This window comes from Ornithorhynchus anatinus, chromosome 1, assembly GCF_004115215.2.
Source record: "Ornithorhynchus anatinus isolate Pmale09 chromosome 1, mOrnAna1.pri.v4, whole genome shotgun sequence".
Lineage (NCBI taxonomy): Eukaryota > Metazoa > Chordata > Mammalia > Monotremata > Ornithorhynchidae > Ornithorhynchus > Ornithorhynchus anatinus.
This window is the reverse complement of record NC_041728.1, coordinates 21,309,702-21,333,713: the sequence shown is the minus strand read 5'-3', so window position 1 is coordinate 21,333,713 and position 24,012 is coordinate 21,309,702. Positions and strand designations below refer to the sequence as shown.

At 48.2% G+C, this 24,012-nt stretch overlaps 1 protein-coding gene across 1 annotated transcript; it reads right to left on the bottom strand.

The window, feature by feature from the left end:
- Nucleotides 1–55: 55 nt before the first annotated feature.
- ANKRD34B (ankyrin repeat domain 34B) lies at nucleotides 56–20,249 on the bottom strand. The gene is made up of 5 exons (XM_029059566.2): nucleotides 20,145–20,249; nucleotides 18,477–18,538; nucleotides 6,889–7,008; nucleotides 5,026–5,116; nucleotides 56–3,248 (listed from the first exon to the last, which is right to left on the bottom strand). The coding sequence occupies exon 5, from the start codon at nucleotides 3,207–3,209 to the stop codon at nucleotides 1,647–1,649; it is 1,563 nt and encodes a 520-aa protein (XP_028915399.1). The 5' UTR covers nucleotides 3,210–3,248; nucleotides 5,026–5,116; nucleotides 6,889–7,008; nucleotides 18,477–18,538; nucleotides 20,145–20,249; the 3' UTR covers nucleotides 56–1,646.
- Nucleotides 20,250–24,012: the final 3,763 nt, after the last annotated feature.

Here is a 24,012-nt window from a genome sequence, read left to right as displayed (position 1 = left end):
TTTACTGAGTTTTTTTATTAGTGATCAAAATGAGAAAAACAAGTGACACCCAAAATTGCATTTTTAAGCTTTATTGAGTTAATTATACATTTAAGTTTAATGTTTTATTTATGCATGTCGCGCCTGTAAGTTACCTTTAAAAACAAAATGCAAATGATTTTGTTATGTAATATTAGAAATAGTGCTAAAGTTTGCCCAACTATTTACAAATGACAGGTACACATCACTGCAAAATTGGTGCGGGGTGGTGCAAAAATGATCATTTTGACCATTTCTATTCACTCACAAAAATATTACATGAAAAGAAAACTGCAATTAAATATTTTTTTTTAATTGTGAATTCAATAACTACCCCTGTGAACAGTGCCATTTGCTTATATTAAATGAGTAGGAAAAGAAACGTGGGATAAAGAAAATATATTAAAGTACTGCAGAGCACTTAAGCAGGTTTTACTGTGAAATATATAGGAACACTGCATTCCAAATGAATAGGCACGGAAGGAATAAAGCTGCAGCAGCACAAATATCCATTTAATATTATTAGGTGTTACGGAGTTTTGAGAGGAATTGTCTGGGCAACTTCTGAGTCAAGGACAAGATTGTCCTTGGGTGAATTAGGCTCTAGGAATAGATGAGATAATTTCCAAAAATATGACTCAATTTCATAGGACCCTCTTTATTACCTTTTAGAAAGACAGACTACATTTTAATTCTTTTTAAAATGAGTTTCTTTGGGTTTTCTTTGCTTGATGATCTCCCATTCGATGTTTAGAATTCACCAAATGCTAAATGTTTATGAGGAGCCAAAAATGGGTTTCTGTGAACAGATGATGGAGAACGTCTATGGATATATAAGCCAAAACAAATAGATGCAATGGAAGTTGTTGGCTTTATTCTTTACTTTCGATTTGAAATTATACAGGGCTTTTTTCCACCCAAAAGTTAAGAAACCAGTGTGGAATTTTTAGATCACTGGAGTTCGATAGGCATAGAGACAGGAGAATACCTTCTTTGAAATATTCTGTGGCCACAGCATATCATCAGCAGGCAACAGTGTCCCAGAGCTGCCCATCTTTGCCAGGTAACAGCACTGCTCTATCTAATGATGTGAGCTAGTATCCTGAAGGAGTTCAGGACCACTGCAGTGGGTTGGAGTTTTCTATCTGATTTGAATTCATCCTTCCCAGAAGCTGATTCCTTTTTTCTTTTTCTTTTTTTGGGGGCCGGTACAAAGGGTGGGGAGGAGGGGAGTCTCTGGGCCCGTGCCAGTTGGGGCAGCAAGAAAAAATCCTAATGGATCCCCAAATGCTCAATGTGAGAATATGGGGGGTTTGATCCTTGAGAAATGGGAAGTTGGGAAGCATGTAATTTTTTAGACAGCTGCAGGAAATGGATTCAAAATGAGACAAATAAATAAATAACCAAAGGGCATAAGAGGCCAGAGAAAACAGAATATCTGGTGAGTGACAGAGAATTCTGGAATGTGTTACGAAAAGAGATTGTGGAATCTCTGCCCCCAAAGGCCTTCCACCTAGATTTGCTTCTAATTTATCTGAAGGCAAAAACTTCTGGCCCCTCCCTTTCAGTCCTCTGACTATCATATATAGCCATGGGATGCAGATGAAAAGGCGCTTGCTCAGAACCTCTTAAAAATTGACTAATTGCTTAATTTGTTCTGTCTGTAGCGATTGTCTCCTTATCAGCATTTTCTTACTCTTGAAGTCTTTGGGAAAAGAAGGAACGGTTGGCACCAGTGCTTTCTGACCACAAGACAGGAGCCCGGAAACCTTGCTATAGGCACCGATATCTGCGTTAGGTGGGTGAGGACTGACGTTTAAAGGGGGCAGGAACCCTGGCCTGGTGGGCATACAGGTGGGTACGCAGTGCTCTAGCGGGAAAGCCCCGGAGCCGCGCCTCTCCAAAATGGAAGGGGTTCTCCGGCTCACGGGGGCCGGAGGCAGGTTTTCCAGCAACTCTTTGGTCCCGGAGAGCGGGGACGGGGAGGGGATCTTTTTCTTTCCTAACACCGATTTGCCGTCCTCCGCCGGGGCAGGCGTCGGGCCGGCTGTGAGCTGAGAATCCGAGCTGTAGTGATTTGCCCCCAAGCTTCTCTTCTGGACTATGCTTCTCAGCGTGGAAACGAATAGCGTCTGGACGGAATCCGGATCCTGGTCGGCGGGGATTTCCCCGCTGGGTTGCCGGCCTTCTCCACAAAGGGACTGTGCGCTGATCTCCTCGTAGGACAGCTTTCTCGAGCTAGCTTGGTCAAAGGATTTGAGCAGCTGGGCAGTGTCTTTCACGTCGATGCTTTGGTGCCGGGTGATGTACCTCTTGGATAAGGCCAGCCCATTGATCCTGAAGGAAAATTCTTCCTCGGGAGAGATATCCTGAAGCTCTTCTTGTAAAGAGGCCACTTTGTGCTGGGGCAGCAGCGAAGGGGAATTCTTGATCCAAGGCTCCGAATGCAGGCGCGGCACCTGGGCCGGCTTGGTCCCCGGGAGGGCCCCGGCGGACGGCCCGACCGGGGAGCCGGGTTCGGACGCGTCGTCGCCGCTTCCCGACGGATCCAGATCCCCAAAGCCGAAGACGGCCCTTTCCGTTTCGGGCGGATCCGGCAGCGGGGACAAGGAAGTTTTAACGTCGATTTCAGATGGGGTGGTACAAGCAGCGGGAGAAGGACCCCCGTCCGCATCCGGGGGCGGCACGTTCAAGTACTGTCTGGTCGTCTGCTTCCCCGAAGGAGATTTGGCCGTGATGATGATGATGACCTCTTTCCCCTTTGCCTGGCAAGCGTTGAGGAGGACCCTCAGGGTCTCTCGCTGCTCAGCGTTCACCGCGTAGACGAGGGCCGAGGACCCAGAGTGGTCTTGCAGACTCAAGTCGGCTCCGCTTTTCACCAGCAGAGCCACCACTTCGGGGCCCGCCTTCTCCAAGCAGGCGTGCATCAGGGCCGTCTTTCCAGATTTGTCTTGGATGTTGGGGTCGGCGTTGTTCTCTAACAGGTATTTCACCATTTTGGCTTTGCTGACGCTCTGGGGGTCCACGTGCTTGGTCTTGCAGGCCACCATTAGAGGGGTTTCCCCGCGATCGTTGCTCTCATTAATGTAGGCTCCGCCTTCCAACAGGAGCCTTGTCAGGCGGAGCCTGCTCTGATAGACGGCTTTGATCAGGGAGTTACCGTCCTTCGAAATCTCGAGGGCTTCATCCATTGTAAGACCCTTTCGCTCCAAACTGCAGAAACTAACTACCTAGTTTCCAGAGAAAGGGAATATGAAAAATAGTAACCAGACTTGAGTGTTCAGTAACAGGCGAGTGTTTAGTGAGACGCCGAGAGGCAGCGCGGCTTAGTGGGAAGAGTCCGTACTGGGAGTCAGAGGACCTGGGTTCTAATCCCAGCTCTGCCACTTGTCTGCTATGTGACCTTGGACAAGTAACTTGACTTCTTTGTGCCTCAGTTCCTTCAGATGCAAAATGGGGATTCAATCCCCGTTGTCCCTCCTCCTTAGACCGATTACCTTGTGTCCACCCCAGTGCTTAGAACCATGCGTGACACACAGAAAGCGCTTAACAAATACCTCAATTATTATTATTATGAAGGAAATGCATGCAGGAAAACTTTTCTACGAGGAGAAAGGTATCCTTCATAGGTAGCAGATGTACAGCAGGGTCTAATATTTCAATAAGTAGAGTTCAGTTTTGTCTGACGGGAGTCCAGTGATGGAGCAAAACCTCCTCGGATGGAAAAGAGGGGGACACGTCTGGTTGGACTCGTTCAGGAAGCCTATGTGTGTGCCGGTGTAGAGCAGCCCCTTTCCCAGTGCCTCCTGACGGTGGAAAGGAATGATTTGGGAGTGCTCATTTTCTGAAAACGACTCACACTTTAAAACATGTTTGGTTTAATGGTTCATTGTTAGGTAAGAAAGAGCCAGCAGCACCATGGCTCTTTCAGGCTCCCGTCAGGGCATGGTTCCAGAGAAGCAGCATAGCATAGTGGAGAGAGCACGGATCTAGGAGTCAGGACGTCATGGGTTCTAATCCCGGCGCTGCCACTTGTCTGTTGTGTGACCTTGGGCAAGTACTTCACTCCTCTGTGCCTCAGTTCCCTCATCTGTAAAATGGGGATGAAGACTCCCCACTTGGGACAGGGACTGTGTCCAACCTGATTTGCTTGTATCCACCCCAGTGCTTAGTACAGTGCCTGGCACATAGTAAGCGCTTAACAAATACCATAATTAATTAATTAGGGCAGTGGGTAGTCCAGGTTTTTGTATTCTGGGCTCTAGTCCTCTGTCTTGCTGAGGTCAGTGATCGGGGTAGTTGGGTGGGTGTGAGTCTGCACTGCCCATTTGTGTGTCTCTGCCTTCCTACTCTTTCTCTCTCTGAGTGATTTGGGGACAGAAAACCAAACCACTCACTCACGCGCACACATCCTGACACCCGCCAATTCACATCCTTCCCTCAGTTCCTCAAACACAACTCAAAACACAGCATTCCCACTCTTCACTTCCCACCTATAAACCCACACCACTACACATAATTGGAGTTAATATTTTTAGGAACTAGGATGATTGGGGTGTTGAAGCAAACATCCTATAGTTTGTCCCAACATGGACCTGCTCCCCTGAACTCCCAGGGACAGACTAAATTTAACACCCAACATTTCTTGAAATACATGGCTGAAGATTCAAGTCAATCTGTGATTTTGTTATAATTCAAATGCTGGAAGTTTTACAGCTTCCAAGATATCCTGCTTTGGAATGCTGCTTAAATGTACAGTGTAATCAAAGTTTATGGGCAACAATTAAAACTGTATAAAGTCTCATGGCACCAAAATCAAAAAACACACGTCAAAGGACAGAGAGGATATGCTCCTCTGAGGTGGTTTAGGGCAGGGTGCACCTAGGCTGAACAAAGTCAACCCTTCATCTTTCTGCACAATTCTCTTGGGCAAAATGAGCCTAATTTGCTGCTGTGCATTATCCATAACCTCTTCCGAACCCCCAATTTATTTCCGATTATACTGACCTTAAGGGAAGGTCTCCAAATAAGGACCAAAGGAACGAGAAACAGTTGTAACCATTCACTCCAAATACACTTCAATAAGTTACATTAGTACCTGAGGAAAGTGAACAAGAAGAGATATTATGTTATCTTGATAAAGTTAGTCCCATCTCCCAGTCCCTTTTGTGTGGTTTTGTTAATCAATCGACCATTTGATATTTATTGAACGTTTACTGTCTGCAGAGCACTGTATTAGGTGCTTGAGAAAGATGGAAGACAAGATCCCTGCCCAAAGGGAGTTAGCAGTCTAGGGGGAAAAGGATCTGACATTTACTCACTGCATGTAATTAAAGGTTTTAGCAAACATTCATTAAGCAGGGAAGGAATCTATAAGCAAAGAGTCTTATTGTTTAACCATCTGCTGGGTTTTTCAGCAGATATTATGGGATATGGAAGCCACCCTTCGGTAGTTCAGGCAAGTTCCCACAGTCCTTATTTTCTGGAAAAATGGGAAGCAGCATGGCCTAGTGGGAAGATCACGGGCCTGGGAGTCAGAGGACTTGGGTCCTATCCTGGGTCCACCACTTGTCTGCTGTGAGACCTTGGGCAAATCACTTAACTTCTCTCTGCCTCAGTTCCCTCCTCTGCAAAATGGGGATTAAGACTGTGAGCCCATATGGGATTTGGACTGTGTCCAACTTAATTAGCTTATATCTACCTCAGTGGTTGGTACAGTCCCTGGAACACAGTAAGCGGTTAATAAATACCATAAAAAAAAATTTTAAAATGTGACAGCCAACTGGAAAATATCTCATTGTTCTCTATTGCTAGAAAGATCCTATCTAGAGTTCTTCAAGGCAGGTTATTGAAAAATATCACTTACTATGCCCTTCCTGAATTCCAAGCCACTTCAGACCAAACTGCAGCCCAGCAGACATGATCTTGGCAGCCTGATAGATATGGAAGTGTGGAGAGTAACACTAAGATCTCTGTGTTCCACCGACACTTGTGTATAAAGCAGACCTCACAAAAGCACGTCACACCAACAACTATGCTCTGGAGGGATGCACTCAGAGACCCATGCAGGTTATCCTACAGCCCGACAATAAACCTGAAGGAAATGGAGGTTATGTATCAAATCTCTCCCTGGGAATCCTATAGAGAACCAAAAATCTTTCATTACCTCCCCATCCCACTCTAGACTGTAAGCTTGTTATGGACAGGAAATATGTCCACTAATTCTGTTGCACTGTACCCTCCCAGTAATAATGGTATTTGTTAAGCGCTTACTGTGTGCCGGGCACTGTACTAAGGGCTGGGGTCGATAAAGGGAAATCAGGTTGGACACAGACCCTGTCTCATGTGGGGCTCACAGTTTAAATCTCTATTTTACAGATGAGGTAACTCAGGGTCAGAGGAAGTGAAGTGACTTGCCCAAGGTCACACAGCAGACAAGCGGTGGAGCCGAGACTAGAACCCATGGCCTTCTGACTCCCAGGCCCGTGTTCTATCCACTGCGTCATGCTGCTTCTCTAGCGGTTAGTACAGTGCTCTGCACGTAGTAAGCACTCAATAAATACCACTGATTAATTGATTACCAACACAGAACCAGATGCTATTACTAAAATTTGGCAACTAGACAGTGCACTCTCCTCCAGAGCCACCCTTCATGAAGACCAACATGTCCTTCGGGAAACTGGTGGGGAAAATTTAGCAACCACAAGGCATCAGATTTCTCACTGAACTAAAGATCTACTAAGCTATGGTGGTGTTAATAGGGGTCGGAAACTTAGATCTGAGAGTGGAGGCTCATCCATCTTCTTGAGCAGTTTCATCAGTCTTACCGGCAAGGCCTCATCAGAAATCAAAGAGCAAAGCAGGATCTACCTGTGCCTTGGGACCCAGGTCACCATCACTGAGCGGATGCTAACCGAGGGTGGGACACGGGAGGAGTCTGGATAGAAACAGGAGATCCCCGCAGCCGCTATATGGGAACCACTCCAGAACCTGTGGACAGACCGGGCGAGCATTATTACAAAGCTTTCCAAAATACAGTGAGGCCCAATCTTAAACAATTCGGTATAGCAGCTGGCTACTGGGAGATGACAATGATAATTATTCTGGTATTTGTGTAACTGCTTTCTATGTGCTAAGCACTGGGACAGATTCAAGATAATCAGATAGGACACAATCCTTGTCCCAAGGATTGGGGAGGGAACCAGGGGAGGACTGTACTTGAGCAGAAGCTTTGGGAAGATGAGGTTGCCAAGAGATACACCAGAACACAACGGGTATCACAAGTGGCATGCATATCATACGAGTGGATGATTGGTTACGGATTAGCACTTTGAGCCACGACCTCAGGCAGGATTAGGCTCCAACCTTCAGCAGCAGCATCTCTGAGAACACTGAAAGAGCTGCAGGGCACATATCCTCATGTCTTCGTTCATTCGATCGTATTTACTGAACGCTTAACGTGTGCAGAGCACTGTTCTAAGCGCTTGGGAGAGTACACTCTCCTGCCCACAACGAGCTTACTCTTATGACGTAGAAAGAAGTGTCTTGGGTTGTAAAGAGTAATGCAGTTAGAGTTCAAGTTCAAAAAGAAGTTAATTCTAATGGAGTGGCCAAGACCATAATTATCCAAAATGGGGGAAACTAGGAGGGGGGAAAAAGGCGCTTCTAACTTACTGAAGAGGCAGAGAAGGTGCTTGCCCTTTGGAGACTCTCTAGGTGACAATGGCAACAGTTAAGATTATGTCATTGTCATCCAAGTCAGTTCCACTCAGAGCTCCACACTCAAGGATGATGGCAACTGGAAAACTTCCTCTAGGACTGTACTAAGCCCTTAGTACAAGGCAAGTGCTTAGTACAATGCTATGCACACAGCAGATGCTCAATAGTAGCTTACTGCGGACAGAAGACTGTACTAAGTGCTGGGACAGAATAATAATGATGGTATGCCCAGGCTCTTTCCACTGAGCCACGCTGCTTCTCTGTTCTAAGCGCTCGGGTAGATATGAGTTAATCAGTTTGGACAGAGTCCGTGTCCCACATGGGCCTCACGGTCTTAATCCCCATTTTACAGATGAGGTAACTGAGTCCCAGAGAAGTTAAGTGACTTGCCCAGGGTCACACAGCAGACAAGTGGAGGAGCCGGGATTAGAACCCAGGTCCTTCCGACTCCCAGGCCCGTGGTCTAACCGCCAAGCCACTCTGCTTCTCCTATAGTAGCATAGAGCCCTGGCTCCTCGGGCTTCGGCAGCGCAGAGCCGGCACTGCCCTGAGTGAAATGCCAATATCGGCCCCACACATGCGAAGTCATCGCAAATTTAAAATGTAAAGTTGCATAATTGCTTGACAAATTAAGAACTAACTAGAAGCCAGAAGAGGGAGAGAGCAAGCATCATCTCCCAGGGCAGTGTGTTTAGGCAGTGATCCTCGGGAGCACTGGGACCCCTAAAACGGGTGTCAGCCGGTGGAAGGCATTCACCCCGGAGCTTTCTACTTGGAATAGGAATTGAAGTTCACTCAGTTATACCAGTCTTTATTCTTCCTCCTCTGTATTTTTATTTGCTCATCACCTCACAATGTCAAGCCTGAAGAGGTTTAATTACTGTGAAATCTCACCTAGCCATCACTCCTACATCCTAATCATTTTCATTGCTTTTTTGAAATCCCTCCACCCCCAGCCTTTAATTTGAGCCTTCTCTTTCTGGTTTTGGGACTGGTATCTCCTAGGTATCATTTCACTGCATGAATGAATGAATGAATGAACCGATAAGACTGTCCCCATTCAGCTCTAGGATATGATGTCTCTGGATTTGCACCCTAAAATATAGCTATTTGCTGCTACCTGGCCATGAGACTCTTATCTCTAATACTCTGCCCACCACTGTCTCTTCCAGCATTACAATGTAACTGTCTTTTCCATTTCATCCTAATTTCAATGATTTTCATTTATATTTTCTCCACCTTAATTGCTTTTCATTTTCTGTTCAAGCTGCACTCTAAATGATTCTAGATTATTTCATTTTTCTGCATTTCTTTGTGCCCTCAGAAACTTCCTAAATTGGTATGATCTGAAAATGTTACTTCACCTCCTGCTTATCCTTTGGACCTTTAATTTAGCTACTCCCAAGAGCAGACATATCATTCATCTTTCTAGTGCTCCCCTGGATGCCTCAACATGATGAAATTAGTTGGTGTTCTATTGTGTTTACTTTTTTTGGACAAAGCTCACAACCAAATGCAGGCTTAATTTTGCAAGTTGAATTTTGTACAGTAATTTATGAAAATCCATCCAGTTTCTCCAAATCTCCTTTCATCCTAATCTCTCCTCTCAGCACTTAAAGCTACCCCTTCTTCACCCCAATGTTATTATTATTATTATATTTGTTAAGCACTTACATTCCAGGCACTGTACTAAGTGCTGGAGTGAATAAAATCAATCAATGGTATTTATTGAGTGCTGTGTACAGAGCACTGTACTAACCACTTGGGAGCAAACAATATCAGGCCACATTCGGAACAGAAATTTTCCATTTCTCAGGGACAGCCATCCATCCCTCTTCCCATTCCTCCTTCTCTTTGGGCTTCCTGCATAGTTTCCAATTTCCATTCCTGACATGCACACACGTGTGTATATGTGTGTGTTTGCTGTGCTTGTAATCAACCATTGGTATTTATTGAGTGCTTACTTTGTGCACAGCACTGTACTACAGTGCTTGGAAGACTACAGTGCCATAGAGATGGTAGACTAAGAGACCTCAATGAGGGAGCTTACAGTCTAGAGATAAGCATAGTCTAATTACAGGTACCATCCAGTGATTAAGGAAATCTCAGATTCTTAGAGAAATCGCCCCAGAAAACAATGTTTGTGACATTTTTAAATGACCAAACTTTATAGATGGCCTTTATCTGTAAATACAAGCCAATTAACTCAATCCAACAATAGTATTTCTTGAGTGTCTACTATGTATAGAGCATGATGCCAAGAGCTCTGAGTGTGCAACAAAGATAAATGGCCTTATGGGGAATAAATATGGAGACTAGATGTCCTCAGGAGATCTTCTTTCAGCTCCAAATATCAGCGATCAACATGGCCAGGGTGTCCACACTGCCTGTCACTCCCTGACAGTAGGCTAGGAGTTTGAGAAAGAACACTAAATCTTTCAGACCTTCAGGGTGCCATTTGGTGCTTTACTCCCCGGAGCGAATGCACCACCCTAATTAGTGTGAATTGGCAAATAGAGGATGGGGCCTAGTACTGGTAGGAATGATTTGTACACTGTGGAGAAAGGAGCCATGTCTCGATTGTTCACTGTCAGCAACAGTCAAAGATCCCAGGGTATAGGAAGCAAACAATTCCAGTAGCAAGGAGAAGGATGCCCAGCACATCCTAGTGGATAGAGCACAGATGGACCTGGGAGTCAGAAGGTCATGGGTTCTAATCCCGGCTCCGCCACTTGTCTGCTAAGTGACCTTGGGCAAGTCTCTTTACTTCTCTGGGCCTCAGTTACCTCATCTGTAGAATGGGGATTAAGATTGTGAGCTGCATGTGGGACAGGGACTGTGTCCAACCTGATTACCTTGCATCTACCCCAGTGCTTAGTACAATGCCTGGCACAGAGTAAGCGCTTAACAAATACCAGATTTATTATTACTGGAGGGCTGCGTGGGCTCAGGAAAGGCTGAGAAAAATAGCCCAGACTCGAGTCCGAGGAGCCGCCTTATGTGGTCCATATTTTGGGTCTCTCTGGCCCACACAGACCCTACAACGATTGCCCTGGCTGACACTGATAATGAGGAAGAGGCTATTTGGGTGCCAGGCAGGAGTGGTGAAAGGCAGAAGAGTGGTATGGGGTGAGCCTGGGCACCGGGGGCCGGGCCTGGGGGGAGCCCCACTGGCATCTTGCCTCACCGACAACTAGAGCAGGCTGAGCCAGGAGAGAGAAACCACAAGAAGGGTCAAGACGAGGATGGAGCAGAGGAAGTGGGCCCGACCTTGGAAAACCTGCATATTGTGTTGCCCGAGACCGATATTGAAATGCTTGTCGTTGCCGGCCTACGTCGACTTCTAGTGTGGCCGTGTGCTTTCATGCATGGCACGGTTTGAATAGGTGTACAGAAACCCGAGGGTTCTGATATTCTAGGAGTAATAGCGTTTATTAAGTGCTTCCTATGTGTAAAGCACTGTACTAAGTGCTGGGAAAGACGTGGCTGAATATAGGCACTATCCCTGGGGTAAAGGATCATGTCCGTTCTTGAGCCGAGGGACGTAAGGCAGCAGTTCTCCAGGCAAACCTGGGGTCAGTCAGCCAGTCGATTGTATTTATTGAGTGCTTACTGTATACTAACCACTTGGGAGAGTTCAGTTTAACAATAAATAGACATATTCCCTGCCTACAGTGAGCTTACGGTCTCAAGGGGGAAACAGACATCAATATAAATAAATAAAATACAGATTTGAACATAAGTGCTGTGGGGTGGGGCGCGTGAAAAAAGGGACCAAGTCAGGGCAACACAAAAGGGAGTGAGAAGTGGAAAACGGCTTAGTCAGGGAGGGCCTCTTGGAGGAGACGTGCCGCCAATAAGGCTTTGAAGGCGGGGAGAGTAATCCTCTCTCGGAGAAGAGGAGGGAGAGCATTCTTGGCCGGAGGCAGGACATAGACGAGAGGTGGGTGGTGAGATTGATGAGACTAAGGTACAGTGAGAAGGTTAGCGTTAGAAGAACGGAGTGTGCCGACTGGGTTGTAGAATTTTATTCTCTCTTCAGGCACTCCTGTGGCCCACCCAGGCTCCCCACAATAATGGGCCAGAAAGTCCTGGGGGCGTTGGGAGGGGAGGAAGAGGGAAGACAAGGATGAGAGACATGGGGGGATGGTCAGGGAAGGGAGATACAGTGTGGAAGGTGGCAACTAGGAGGGCAAAGTCAAACAGCAGCAGCACAGACATTACAGCCACCCAGCTGGGTCAGCAACTCTATCGGCCCCACGGCCCAGCTGGCCGAGGCTTGTGACCCACCAAGGGGCTAGGGCATGTGGGCTGAGGATCACCATCTTAAAGGCTCCACTGTTAGCTGAAGAGAAAATTGAAGGGATTCAATTTATCACTCAGAAGCCTAGTAAGACCTTACTAATCTAATACTGGCTTAGTCATGTTGCTTCAGTACTTCACAGCAATGCTATTCCCCAGCCAAATTAATGCCCTCTTTATTGTTTTTCCGCAAAAGTCATTTCAACCCAGTTTGCTCCAGGTTGGGTGTTTCTGTGCCCTTGCATTTTGGTCCCCCCAAATTTCGTGAACCTTAAATGAATCATCCCATAAGGAATCAGTATGTTGCTCTCTGGTCCAAAAAGAGATTAATTGCTTTAATAATAATGTTGGTATTTGTTAAGCGCTGACTATGTGCAGAGCGCTGTTCTAAGCGCTGGGGTATAAAGGGTAATCAGGTTGTCCCACATGAGGCTCACAGTCTTAATTCCCATTTTACAGATGAGGTCACTGAGGCACAGAGAAGTGAAGTGACTTGCCCACAGTCACACAGCTGACAAGTGGCAGAGCCAGAATTCGAAGCCATGACCTCTGACTCCCAAGCCCGTGCTTTTTCCAGTGAGCCAGGCTGCTGCTGCTTTAACTACCTAAACGCTGCCATGACCCACTCTTTGGTGTGGGGCTGCCTTTTCCAGTCAGTTCACTGGTCTCTCTGGTCCCTTGACTACAGAACAAATTCAGAGCCTGGGAAAGGGCAGTGGTTTTACTCCAGGAACCTTGGTGCTGTGATCGCTACCCGGGCCCACCGGAGTAACTGCTCCGGGGCCCTGCACCTTCTGGCAAGAAACAGACTCTCTCCATGTGGAGTCCAATTGGTCTGGAATCAAAGGATCCAGGGAGGACAGAGGTTGAAAGGAGAAACGTCTGTAAGGGCACGGGGACTCGCTCCAAGCCCCATCCCTTCTATAGACCATCTCTGACTGATTTCCTATGCTGAGCTGGGAGACTCCAGAACTACCTGATATCCTCTCTTTCCACCTAATATTCTCAAAGAGACACAATGCCGCCTGCCTAGGTAAATCTGCCCCAGAAAGTTGGCTTTAAGATAACTTTCCCTGAGGGTGATTAAAGGCGCCTCTTGACTTTTATTTTTTAACTTGAGTGACCTTTAGGTCCAGAGGGAGAAGTATGGATATTTATTCCCCCTCACATCCTGCTTCACTGTCTTAAGTGTTTTGTCTACTTGAATTCCTGTCCTGAAAAAGGAAACACACACACACACACACTTTGTGATATCGGAATGGCTCGCTTCCAGTCCTGCAGTGAAATGTTTATAGAAGGGTCGCCGTTAAAAACACCCTCATACTAATTGTCAGAATCCTCTCTCCCCTGCCCAACACCTGCACGATATGAATGTGTATTTGGTTCTCCGGTGACTCACTGTCTCCTCTGACTCCCAAAGCTAACTGCATTTTAATCAGCACTTTATCACTGGAATCATCTTTCGCTCTGTTCCAAGCTCCTGTTCCTCATCTTCTCCCCACTGAATCTTTTGTTCCGCTCTGTCCGCCTGCACAAGCCGGTCCTTGGTTCAAGGCTTAATTTACTTCAGCCTGTGATTTATTTGCTCTTGTTGAAATTAATTCCAAAAGGTCCTTCACTGACCTATCTTTTTCTGAGATAGTGTGCTTAGAATACAATGCTAGAATTACTCTTTAGTCAACTATGTATTCCTATCATTAGTTTGCCTAATACTGTTCTGCTCATTATGGGCAGGGAACGTGTCTACTCTCTTTTGTATAGTACTCTCCCAAGTGTTTAATACAGTATTCTGCACATAATAAGTGCTCAATTAATACCATTGATTGATTGATTGATTGATCTGTCCACAGGCAAGGCAGTACAGTACTCTATTGAAAAGTGATTTGGTTTTGGATATATTCATGATTACTCCCTTGCCTTTATCTAAGGGATTAATACCAAGTGTGAAGCTTCAGAAATATTGAGAGTTGTCACATCGAATAATAATGCTATTAATTCATTCAATAGTATTTACTGAGCACTTACTATATGCAGAGCACTGTACTAAGCGCTTGGAATGTACAAAACGGCAACAGATAAAGACAGTCCCTGCCCAGCACCGTTCAAACCACTAGGATAGATACAAGGTAATCGGGTTGCCCCACGTGGGGCGCACAGTCTTAATCTCCATTTTACAGATTAGGTAACTGAGGCACAGAGAAGTTAAGTGGCTTGCCCAAGGTCACACAGCAGACAAGTGACAGAGATGGGATTAGAACCACGCCCTCTGACTCCTAAACCCATGCTGCTTCTCAGGAGAGCCCCTACGGAGACTGAGAGTGCTATCAAATAGCCACAGCAATCTATTTGGCTCCAACACTATCTTTTGTGGCACTGGCATTATAGAGAATTATTGTAATGAAAGGTCTGTCTGTAACTTCCAATAGTAAACTAGCAATCACATCTCCTGGGTTTTGTTGTTTAGCAGGGAGAAAAAGAGAGAGAGAGAGAGGGAGACTCATTTTTGCATCCCAGTGACCAGTTTTTCCTTTATTCATAGTTCTGACTCTTGAATGTTTCTTTTTACCATTTCTTGCAAGTGATGCTAACACCCTGACATCAATGATCAATGGAAGGGATGCCGAGAATCCGAAAAGAAAAAAGAAATGAAGGTTGCCAGCACACCAGAGTGCTACATCTGAGATTTTTGGCTTGTTAACTGAGTGGTGGTGACAGGCGAATGGCAGATGAAAACAGCAAAGGAGCAATTTCTCTCATTCCATCAAAATGACCCTTGGGAAACCTTCCTTTTCAGGTAGCAAGGAAGACCCCGCAATTTTTCGATAAGAAAAAAGAGGAGCAAAAAATGAAAAAGACACGAGTGTGGAGAAAGAAAACAAAGGACACTGTGTTTCAGTTGCATATCTCACATTATCATTGTAGAATGCCTTCTCCACAGATACTTAGGCTTGGCAGAAAGAAGAGACTATTGCCCAAGGAGAGGGAAATCAAGAATGTCCAGCTGGGGAATCAGGAGCAGCTCTACCATTGGGATATCCAGGGCAGCATTTCTGGGCTCTGTTCGCTGATGGGCTGTAGGAAGGGGAATTGAGTATCCAGAGCTGTTTCTGCCCTGCCGAGGGCCTCTTTCTCCCTCTCGGAAGCAGCGTGACCTAGTGGAAAAAGCATGGACTTGGGAATCAGAGGTCGTGGGTTCTAATCCCGGCTCCACCACTTGTCAGCTGTGTGACTTTGGGCAAGTCACTTAACTTCTCTGTGCCTCAGTTACCTCATCTGTAAAATGGGGATTAAGACTGTGAGCCTCACGTGGGACAACCTGATGACCTTGTATCTACCCCAGTGCTTAGAACAGTGTTTGGCACATAGTAAGTGCTTAACAAACACCATCATCATCATCATCATTATTATCACTGCAGCCGGCAGGTGGCCGTGACAGCGGTGAGAGCCTGTGGTGGTGGTGAAGCGTGAGGCCGCAGAGGGGAGCAGAATTTCTGCTTTTCCTCCCTCCCTCTCCACTGTTCTAAATTGCTCACCTGAAGAAGTCCCACAAGGCCCAAGTCACTCCCTTCATATACATTAGGCCCCTGAAGAAAGTGCCTTAGGTTCCTATTTCCCACTCAGAAGAATCTAGCTTCCTTTGCACCTCACAAGGAACAATCGCATCCCTCTTCCATTCCACAGCCCACAAAAAAATTTCCCCCCTGACCCCGACCTGCTCCGATCAATCCACCTTTCAGCCCGAATGGACTGAACAATCATTTCCTGAGAGGATGGGGGCCTCGGGGGAGTGGGGGAGGGGGAGAGAGAGAGAGAAAGAGACATAAAGAGAAGGAGAAAAGGAGAGACACGGAGGGGAGCCAATGGAAGGTTGTGCCAGGAGCTGGTGCGCATCCCCACCCCTCAACCCACCGCCATTCCTAATTGTGCCACCTTCAGAAATGCCTCCCAGTTTCTGTGACTGCCACGTAGCATCCACATCCCTTGTGTAAAGGAAGTGGGGAGAATTTTACAATGCCCACAGCTTCTTCCTCCCCCTTATTTCCCTGCTCCCCCTCCCAAATAAACCCACAGAAAGTTTCCTCGGCAGATTTACAACAGTGTCTGCTTTTTGAGATGCGACTGGGAGAGTCAGGCTGTTGGGTTTATTCAGCGTGAGATTGGAATGTGGTTGTTCCTATAAAAGGAAATCATTTATCTTCAGCCTTATCTTTTGTTCCATTTTATGTATGTTTCATCTAGACAGACTTTCAGGACCCCAACGTAAGGACTCATGTTCGTGCAGTTTACTTGTGAGGTTGCTCTCACTAAAAATGTCTTTACATCTGATTTCCCTTCTCTACCGATAGCAGAGTAGGTTTCAGGCTTCTGTAAACCTCCCCAGACTTTCTCCAACAGGCGATGAAAATTGTTAGAGCCAGATGATGATTTAAAGGTTTCTAGTGTGTTACAGTAAAAAGTTTAGAAACACAGTTAGAAACACAGCGCTGGGGGGGATACAATCAATCAGTGGTATTTTTTGAGAACTTAGTGTATGCAGAGCACTGTAGGTGCTTAGGAGAGGACAATATATTGGAGTTGGTAGACACGATCCCACCCCTCAGGAGTTTACAACCCAGCTCTTTAGGAATTCAGTTTGCCAACATAACCTTTCTTTCTGCTTCACTTTTGCTATTATCAGTTCTTATTCTTCACAGCAACTAATGATTGAGTTCTACAGATCCCCCTCTTTAGCAAATCACCCTCTTCATCCATCACCATCAGTATGTCTCCAAACTGAAGCTTCCTTTTTCTGGAATTTTTAATTTTTAAAGTAACCTATGTGAAAATACAGCATCAAAGTTATTAGTGTTATCCTATTATTCCCCCCTCAGACTGTAAGCTTCTTTTTTTTAAAAAAAAATATTTGTTAAGCACTTACTATGTTCTAGGCACTGTAATAAGCACTAGGATAGATAGGTGCAAGCTAATCAAGTTGAACACACTCCCTCTCTCACATGGAGCTCAAGTCTTAATCCCAGTTTTATAGATGAGGCACAGAGATGTTAAGTAACTTGCCCAAGGTCACACAGCAGGCAGTGGTGGAGCTGGGATTAGAACCCAGGTCCTTCTGACTCCCAAGCCCATGCTTGGGAGTTGTATTGCTGTTTTATGGCACTCTCACATGTGCTTAGTACAGTGGTCTGCATACAGTAAGCACTCAATAAATACTATTGATTGATTATTATCCATATATAAAAAATACTTTGTTACTGCATAAGTGAATGAAAGCCAACAAAGTGAAACACACAGAAGGTAAATTCAAGTAATCTTGTACCTATTGATATCCAAATAACATCATTTGCTTCATCCCAAAAAGGTTAGGTATCCAACAAACCTGTTTTTTAAATTTTAAATTGAACCACAGTTTCAGCATAAAAATAAACTCAAAGATCTTACAAGATGCCATTATTTCCCTGCAACAAGTAGATAAATGATAAAATCAGACAAGAAAAAAAAACTACCTGTGCACACCATGAGAAAAGGTTGGGTTTTTTTTTTCCATTTTTACTTTGGGTAAACTAAATCTAAACAATTCTAAGGTCATTGTAGGCCGACAGCCAGGGAAGTGGGGCTGCCGAATTGGCAAAAGGATGGCATTACAAATTGACAGCCAGTGGTGCAAGCCATCGAGGAGGAAGCAATCTGGGCTCATCCTGCATTTTTTTCTTAGGTAGGGAGATGCCAGCCAGGGCCTCAAAATGAAGAGAAAATTGTCCTGGAAGCTTGGCACTCCTCCGACTCAAGTCTGCCTTTCTCTCTTGCCAGGGTGCAGCAACATCTGCCAGGAAAACTCTAAGGAATCTCTGATGGAACTGGATGGGTCCAGGGGAAGCTCGCTGACAGACAGAGGGCTGGAAAACATACCTCTTGTGAGTTGGCAGGGGAAAAAGACACTGGCTGGGGTCTCGGGCGGGGGGCCAGATTAGCCAGTCGAAAGAGGGATGGTAGGAAGTACTGGACTCCAGGGTGAGGTAGAAGAGAGATAAACCTAGCTTGGGCCGCAAAGGCAGAAACAGGAGAAAATTAGATAGGACAGTAGAACCTCTCCGCCAAATCCGGGGAAAGGACTGGCCAGCTGACTTGTAAGAATTAGATCTGGAATGGGAGTGAATGATGACAAAACTCCTTCTGGAGAGAGGAGAGGATCTGGAGAGAGTGGTGAAGAGGAGACCAGTGCTTGGCACAGAGTAAGCGCTTAACAAATACCATAATTATTATTATTACTGGGGTTGAAGATGGGACTCTCTCCCTTTATCGAAGCGCATCCTATAAAGCACCTACAATAAAAGAAGCAAGATAAACTACAGTGCTCTGCACACAGTAAGCGCTATAAATACGATTGAATGAATGAACCGCATTGACAAAACGAGGGTTTTGAAATGGAAAGGAGAATTTACCTCGAAGCGTGGCTTAAAATGCTGGCCTCGTGGGTTTCCGCCGCAGCTCCCTCTGCCATCTCCTAAGGAAGAAAACTGAAGTCACTTAAAAAAAAAACCACCACCATAAAAACTCCCACCCAACTTGTGCTTATTATCCCTTTCCACTTTTGCGGTTGGGTATAATTTTGGTGTCCCACATCCAAAGCCCCTCGGCTTTTGCGAGGAGCAGAGAACCCCTGAACGGTCTCAACTTGGTTTTCCGCACTGGGGCTTGGGGGGCTCAGCGGGCTGGGGACTTGCCCCCGGCCCCGAGCTCGTCCTTCCCCCTTGCAAACACACAAACACACACACAAACACACTGTCACCCTCCCTCCACGTCACGCCCCCTCTGAACGCCAAATCTGCTCCTTCCCCCAGGGCCGGCGCTGGGCAGAGGGGTTGGGGGGCGGGGGGAGGCTTCATCCCCAAACTCTCTCTGAAACTGATTTCCAAGGAGAGAGAGCCATCTCCCTCCTCCATCGTCTCCCCCAAGGAAAGAGAACCACCCCCCCCTCCTTCACCTCCCCCCAAGGAGAGAGATCCACTCCCCTCCATCCCCTCCTCCAAGGAGAGAGAGAGCCCCCCTTGTCCATCACCTCCCCCCCAAGGAGAGAGAGCTCCCCCTTCTCCCTCCCCCTCCCCTAAGGAGAGAAAGCCCCCCTCCATCACCTCTCCCCAAGGAGAGAGAGCCCCCCTTCTCCCTCACCTCCCCTTCGAGGAGAGAGAGCCCTTCTCCATCACTTCACCCCAAGGAGAGAGCCCCCATCACCTCGCCCCAAGGAGATAGACCCCCCCTCCATCAACTCGCCCCAAGAAGTGGCCCCCCCCACTCCATCACCTCTTCCAAGGAGAGAGAGAGGCCCCCTTCTCCCTCCCCCTCCCCCAAGGAGAGAGTGTCCCCCTCCATCACCTCCCCCCAAGGAGAGAGCCCCCTTCTCCATCACCTCTTCTAAGGAGAGAGAGCCCCCCCTTCTCCAACACCTTCCTGCCAAGGAGAGAGAGCTCCCCAACTCCATCACCTCTTCTAAGGAGACAGAGCCCCCCAACTCCATCACCTCTTCTAAGGAGACAGCCCTCCTCTCCATCACCTCTTACAAGGAGAGGGAGCCCCCCACCCCCATCACCTCCCCCACCCCCATCCCCATCCGCGGGTTTCGTGCCGGACCTTGGCCCCCTCCTCCAGTCCCTCTGCGGCCCCCTGAACCCTTCCCCCCCTACCTCCAACCCCCCGTATTGTGTAGGGTCTGTTTTTTATTGCATTCGTTAAGCGCTTACTCTGCGCCAAGCACTGTTCTAAGCGCTGAGCGCCGCTCTGGCCCCTTCAAGCCGGGGGCCGGGGCGGGAGCTGGGGACCGCCCTTGGTGCGCTGTAGAGGTCACCGGACCCGTAGGGGCAGCACACAGCCGGTCTGTGTGTGTGTGTCTGTGTGTGTCGGTGGGGGGGTGGGGGGGGTCCCAGGGGAAGCCAGCAAATCTCCGGCCGGGGGTCAGGGAGCCGAAGGTCAGCTTGACCACCCATCCATCCTCCCCCAGAGGGGCTGGAGGGGCTCCCACCCCGCACACACATCCCCCCCAAAACCCAACTCGTGTGTGCCCCCAGGTCCCGGCCGGACAGCCGGCCCTCCCCGCCGCCCACGGCCCGCCTTACCTGCCGCATCGCAGCCCCCCGCAGCCCCCCGCAGCCCAGCGCCCCCACCACGTCTCCCTGCGGTGGCCGGGGGCCCGGGGCCGGGGGGCGAGGGGCTGCGGGGCACCGGCCCACCCGGGAAGGAGGAGGCTCCGGCCCCGCCCCCGAAAACGCCCCTCTGCAAACTCCTCCTCCGCAGGCGGGGAGGGCCCGGGGCAGGGGCCGGCCCCATCCCCTCCACCAACCCCCCCCCCCCCCGGGCCCACCCACCTGCCCAGCACGGTCCTGGGACTCATCCCACCGCCCCCCAACCTCCCGGCTGGGAGTCCTGGGGCAACCTCCCTCAACTTCCCTGGGCCTCAGTCCCCCTCCTTTGGAAAATGGGGGTGAAGCCTGGGAGCCCCAGGTGGGAGCCGGGGAGCCCGCGGTCGGGCTAGGATCGGGTCCGTCTGTTGCCCGATTCTACATTCTAAGCGCCCGGTGGAGTGCTCTGCACACAGTAAGGGCTCAATGAATCCGATGGAATGAATGACAGCCTGATGACCTTGGATCTCCCCCAGCGCTCAGAACAGTGCTCGGCATCTGGCAAGTGCTTAACAACGATGGAATCAATGAATGAATGACAACCTGATGACCTTGGCTCTCCCCCAGCGCTTAGAACAGTGCTCGGCACCTGGCAAGTGCTTAACAACGATGGAATGAATGAATGAATGACAGCCTAATGACCTCGGATCTCCCCCAGAGCTTAGAACAGTGCTCCGCACCTAGTAAGGACTTAACGATGGAATGAATGAATGACTACCTGATGCCCTTGGATCCCCCCCAGTGCTTAGAACAGTGCTCGGCACATAGTAAGCACTTAACAAATACCATCATTATTATTCCCAACAGCCCCTGTCCCTCTATCTCCCCACATCACCCGACCCCAGAGACGACCCCTCCCCGTGCCCTATGCAGGCCCTTCTCTGAGGGCTTGAGGTTGGAGGGGAGGATGCCCATTTTGTTTCCAGCGATGTTTCCACCTGCTAAGGACCGCTGGCGAGGTAAGCAGCCGCACGGGTCACACATTTTTCGGTTCCCAGCCTCAGTCAGAAAACATGCCCGGGGTTACCGGGACCCTGGAAGATGGGTATGGTAGCTATGGAGCAAGGGGGTCTTCCCCCACCACACACACACGCTCTAGCTTCCCCGGGCTGAAACAAGATTCCGGGTGATGCCACACGTAACCTGGTGTGTTCCCACAAAGTAAGAGAATGACACGAAACGGGAGAGTGCAGCAAATTTTTCCTTGCCCCCGTGGCCAAATGTCTGAAGCTGGCCCTACCCCACTGGACGGGAGGCAGGGCCACCGGGGCCTTCCCACACAGCTCAGCCCAGGCTGGGTATGTGTCTGGAGAGGCAAAGCCTCAGTGGACTTGATGAGGTGGCTAGCTTGGTAGGGGGAATCCTGGAGCACGGGCAGGGGACAGGAAGGGGGGTGGGGGGGCAGGAAGGGGGGTGGGGGGGCAGGAACAGCCCAACAATAACTGGTGGCCTCCTCACCCGCCACCTGCTCCAGACTGGGAGAGTTATCCCCTTCTTCTCCTCCCACCATGAACAAACAACTCCTCTCCTCACTCCTCTCCTCTTCCAGGGGATAAGGTAGATTAGACGCTCCACCACCTACTCCCAGAAGCCACCGGTGTGCCACTCTACCTGGGAGGATGCCACCGTGGGGCCACATCACGGATTTGGGCTTTGCTCCCGAATTCCGTATTACATACAGGCCATCTGAACTGCCCGGGGATGTTCAAGGGGCTGCCAGGGCTGTGGGGCCAGAGGGCCTTGGCTACTGTGATTAGCATTGCCCCCTCCCATCCTTCCTGGTGCCTTCTGGACACATCAATGAGAGCTCACCTCCTCCAGCAGGCCTTCCCAGACTGAGCCCCCTTTTTCCTCTGCTCCTCCTCCCCATCGCCCCTACTCCCTCCCTCTCCTCTACCCTCTTACCCGCCCCACAGCACTTCTGTATATTTAAACATATTCATTATTCTATTTACTTTATTAATGATGCATATCTATAATTCTATTTATCTATTTCAATGCTACTGATGCTTGTCTACTTGTTTTGTTTTGTTGTCCATCTCCCCCTCCTAGACTGAGCCCGTTGTTGAGTAGGGATTGTCTCTGTTGCCGAATTATACTTTCCAAGCGCTTAGTACAGTGCTCTGCACACAGTAAGTGCTCAATAAATATGATTGAATGAATGAATGATGCCCCCTATGCTTCCTCTCTCTGCCTCAGCTGATTCCTTTAGTGTCAGCACTGTCCAGTCACAGTGGAAACAATGAGCAGACATGGAAAGGATGAGCCTGGGGTTGTGAGTGAGAACACCTAATTCTGCTCTGGGACCTTAAACAGGTCACTCAGTTACCTCACTTGTTAAATGGAGAGGATAATACATGCCTCTCCTTTCTTTGCAGGGATGTTTTGAGAATAAAATTAGATAACTGATGTGAAATGGCTTTGAGAAATCAAAGGGCTTACAATTTCAAGGTATTTTTTAGATGGATCTGGTTAAGGGTATATGTCTCTGTGAATGTGTTTGGGATGGGCTATTTGGGATTGAAATCGTTTGGGGGTTTTTTTGGTTTTTTTGGTAAAGTGTCTAAAATATAAGCACTACCTTAAAGAATTGAGCTACTCGTAAAATCTTGGAGTTTCACTGAGATTAGTCAGAAGCCATTTGCAAATCACATACTCCAAACACCTGCGTGATTTGAAGGGAGCCATCTAGGAAGAAAAGAAAAAGAACACCTAGGAATTTTAGAATACCTGATGATATTGCCGGAGGCTAAGACAATGCTGGGCAGATAAGGGGTGGGGGGAAGGGGACAAGTGCTCTGATCCCCCAAATTTAGGCATGGTGTTTTCACCCGAGTGAGGTTGGGGACTTGGGGGGGGAACATCACCCTCATGGAATTGGCGCTACGTAGGGCCAGGCCGTTAGCTTTGCCCCCATATCTTTTTGGGCAAAGTGGGCAGCTATAGCTAGCTTCCTGGACTCAAAGTGTTAGCTCCTTTCTGGCCCTCTGCCAACAGGCCACAGCTGCCTGGCTTGGTTCCAGACCTGGTGGGACACCAAGTACCCCTGTTCCCAAAACTCAGGCAGCCTAAGCTGTGTCTGGACCCAGAAGCTGCTGCAGAGCCTGGGGGTCGGTTTACCAAGGAGACATGTCGCTCCTGAAACCAGGACCTCCATCCTCCTTCATTGCAGCTCAAATGGCTGTAGTGCTGGTCCAGCTGATTCTTCCGGGGACAGATTTTATAGTTGCTGCCACGGGGCTGGTGAGGGCAGTGGCACAGCCGAAGATAAATACTTCTCCCTTTACTCTTCCTCTCTTCTCCCCATCTGCTTTTCTCTCATTTCTGTCCCCAATGACCAACAGATCCCTCTATCTTACATGCCTCGTTTCCACAAAGCCTTATCCGATCCTGCGGTTCAGGATTGGGTCTCTAGCCAGGGAAGAGAGTTAGAAGGGATTTACCTAGAAGAGAGGCCGACAGGACACATTTATGCCAAGGAGAATGACAAGATGAAAAAGCCTAGGTGGAAGGAAGAGGGGTGGTCACTGTCCTTTTGTGAGGTAGAGAAGAGAGGCCCGCAGCTTCTGTGGATGCAGGGAGAAATCTTTGAGAAGCAGCATGGCCTAATGGATAGAGCACGGGCCAGGGAGTCCGAAGGATCTGAGTTCTAATTCAGGCACCACCTCTTGTCTGTGTGACCTTGGGCATGTCACTTCACTTCTCTGTGCCTCTGATACCTCATCTGTAAAATGGGAATTAAGACAGTGAGCCCCATGGGGGACAGGGGCTGTGTCCAACTTGAGTAGCTTGTATCTACCCCAGA

What these genes read in the sequence shown, in the direction of transcription:
- ANKRD34B (XM_029059566.2), bottom strand. Translation starts at nt 3,209, where the DNA reads ATGGATGAAGCCCTCGAGATTTCGAAGGACGGTAACTCCCTGATCAAA.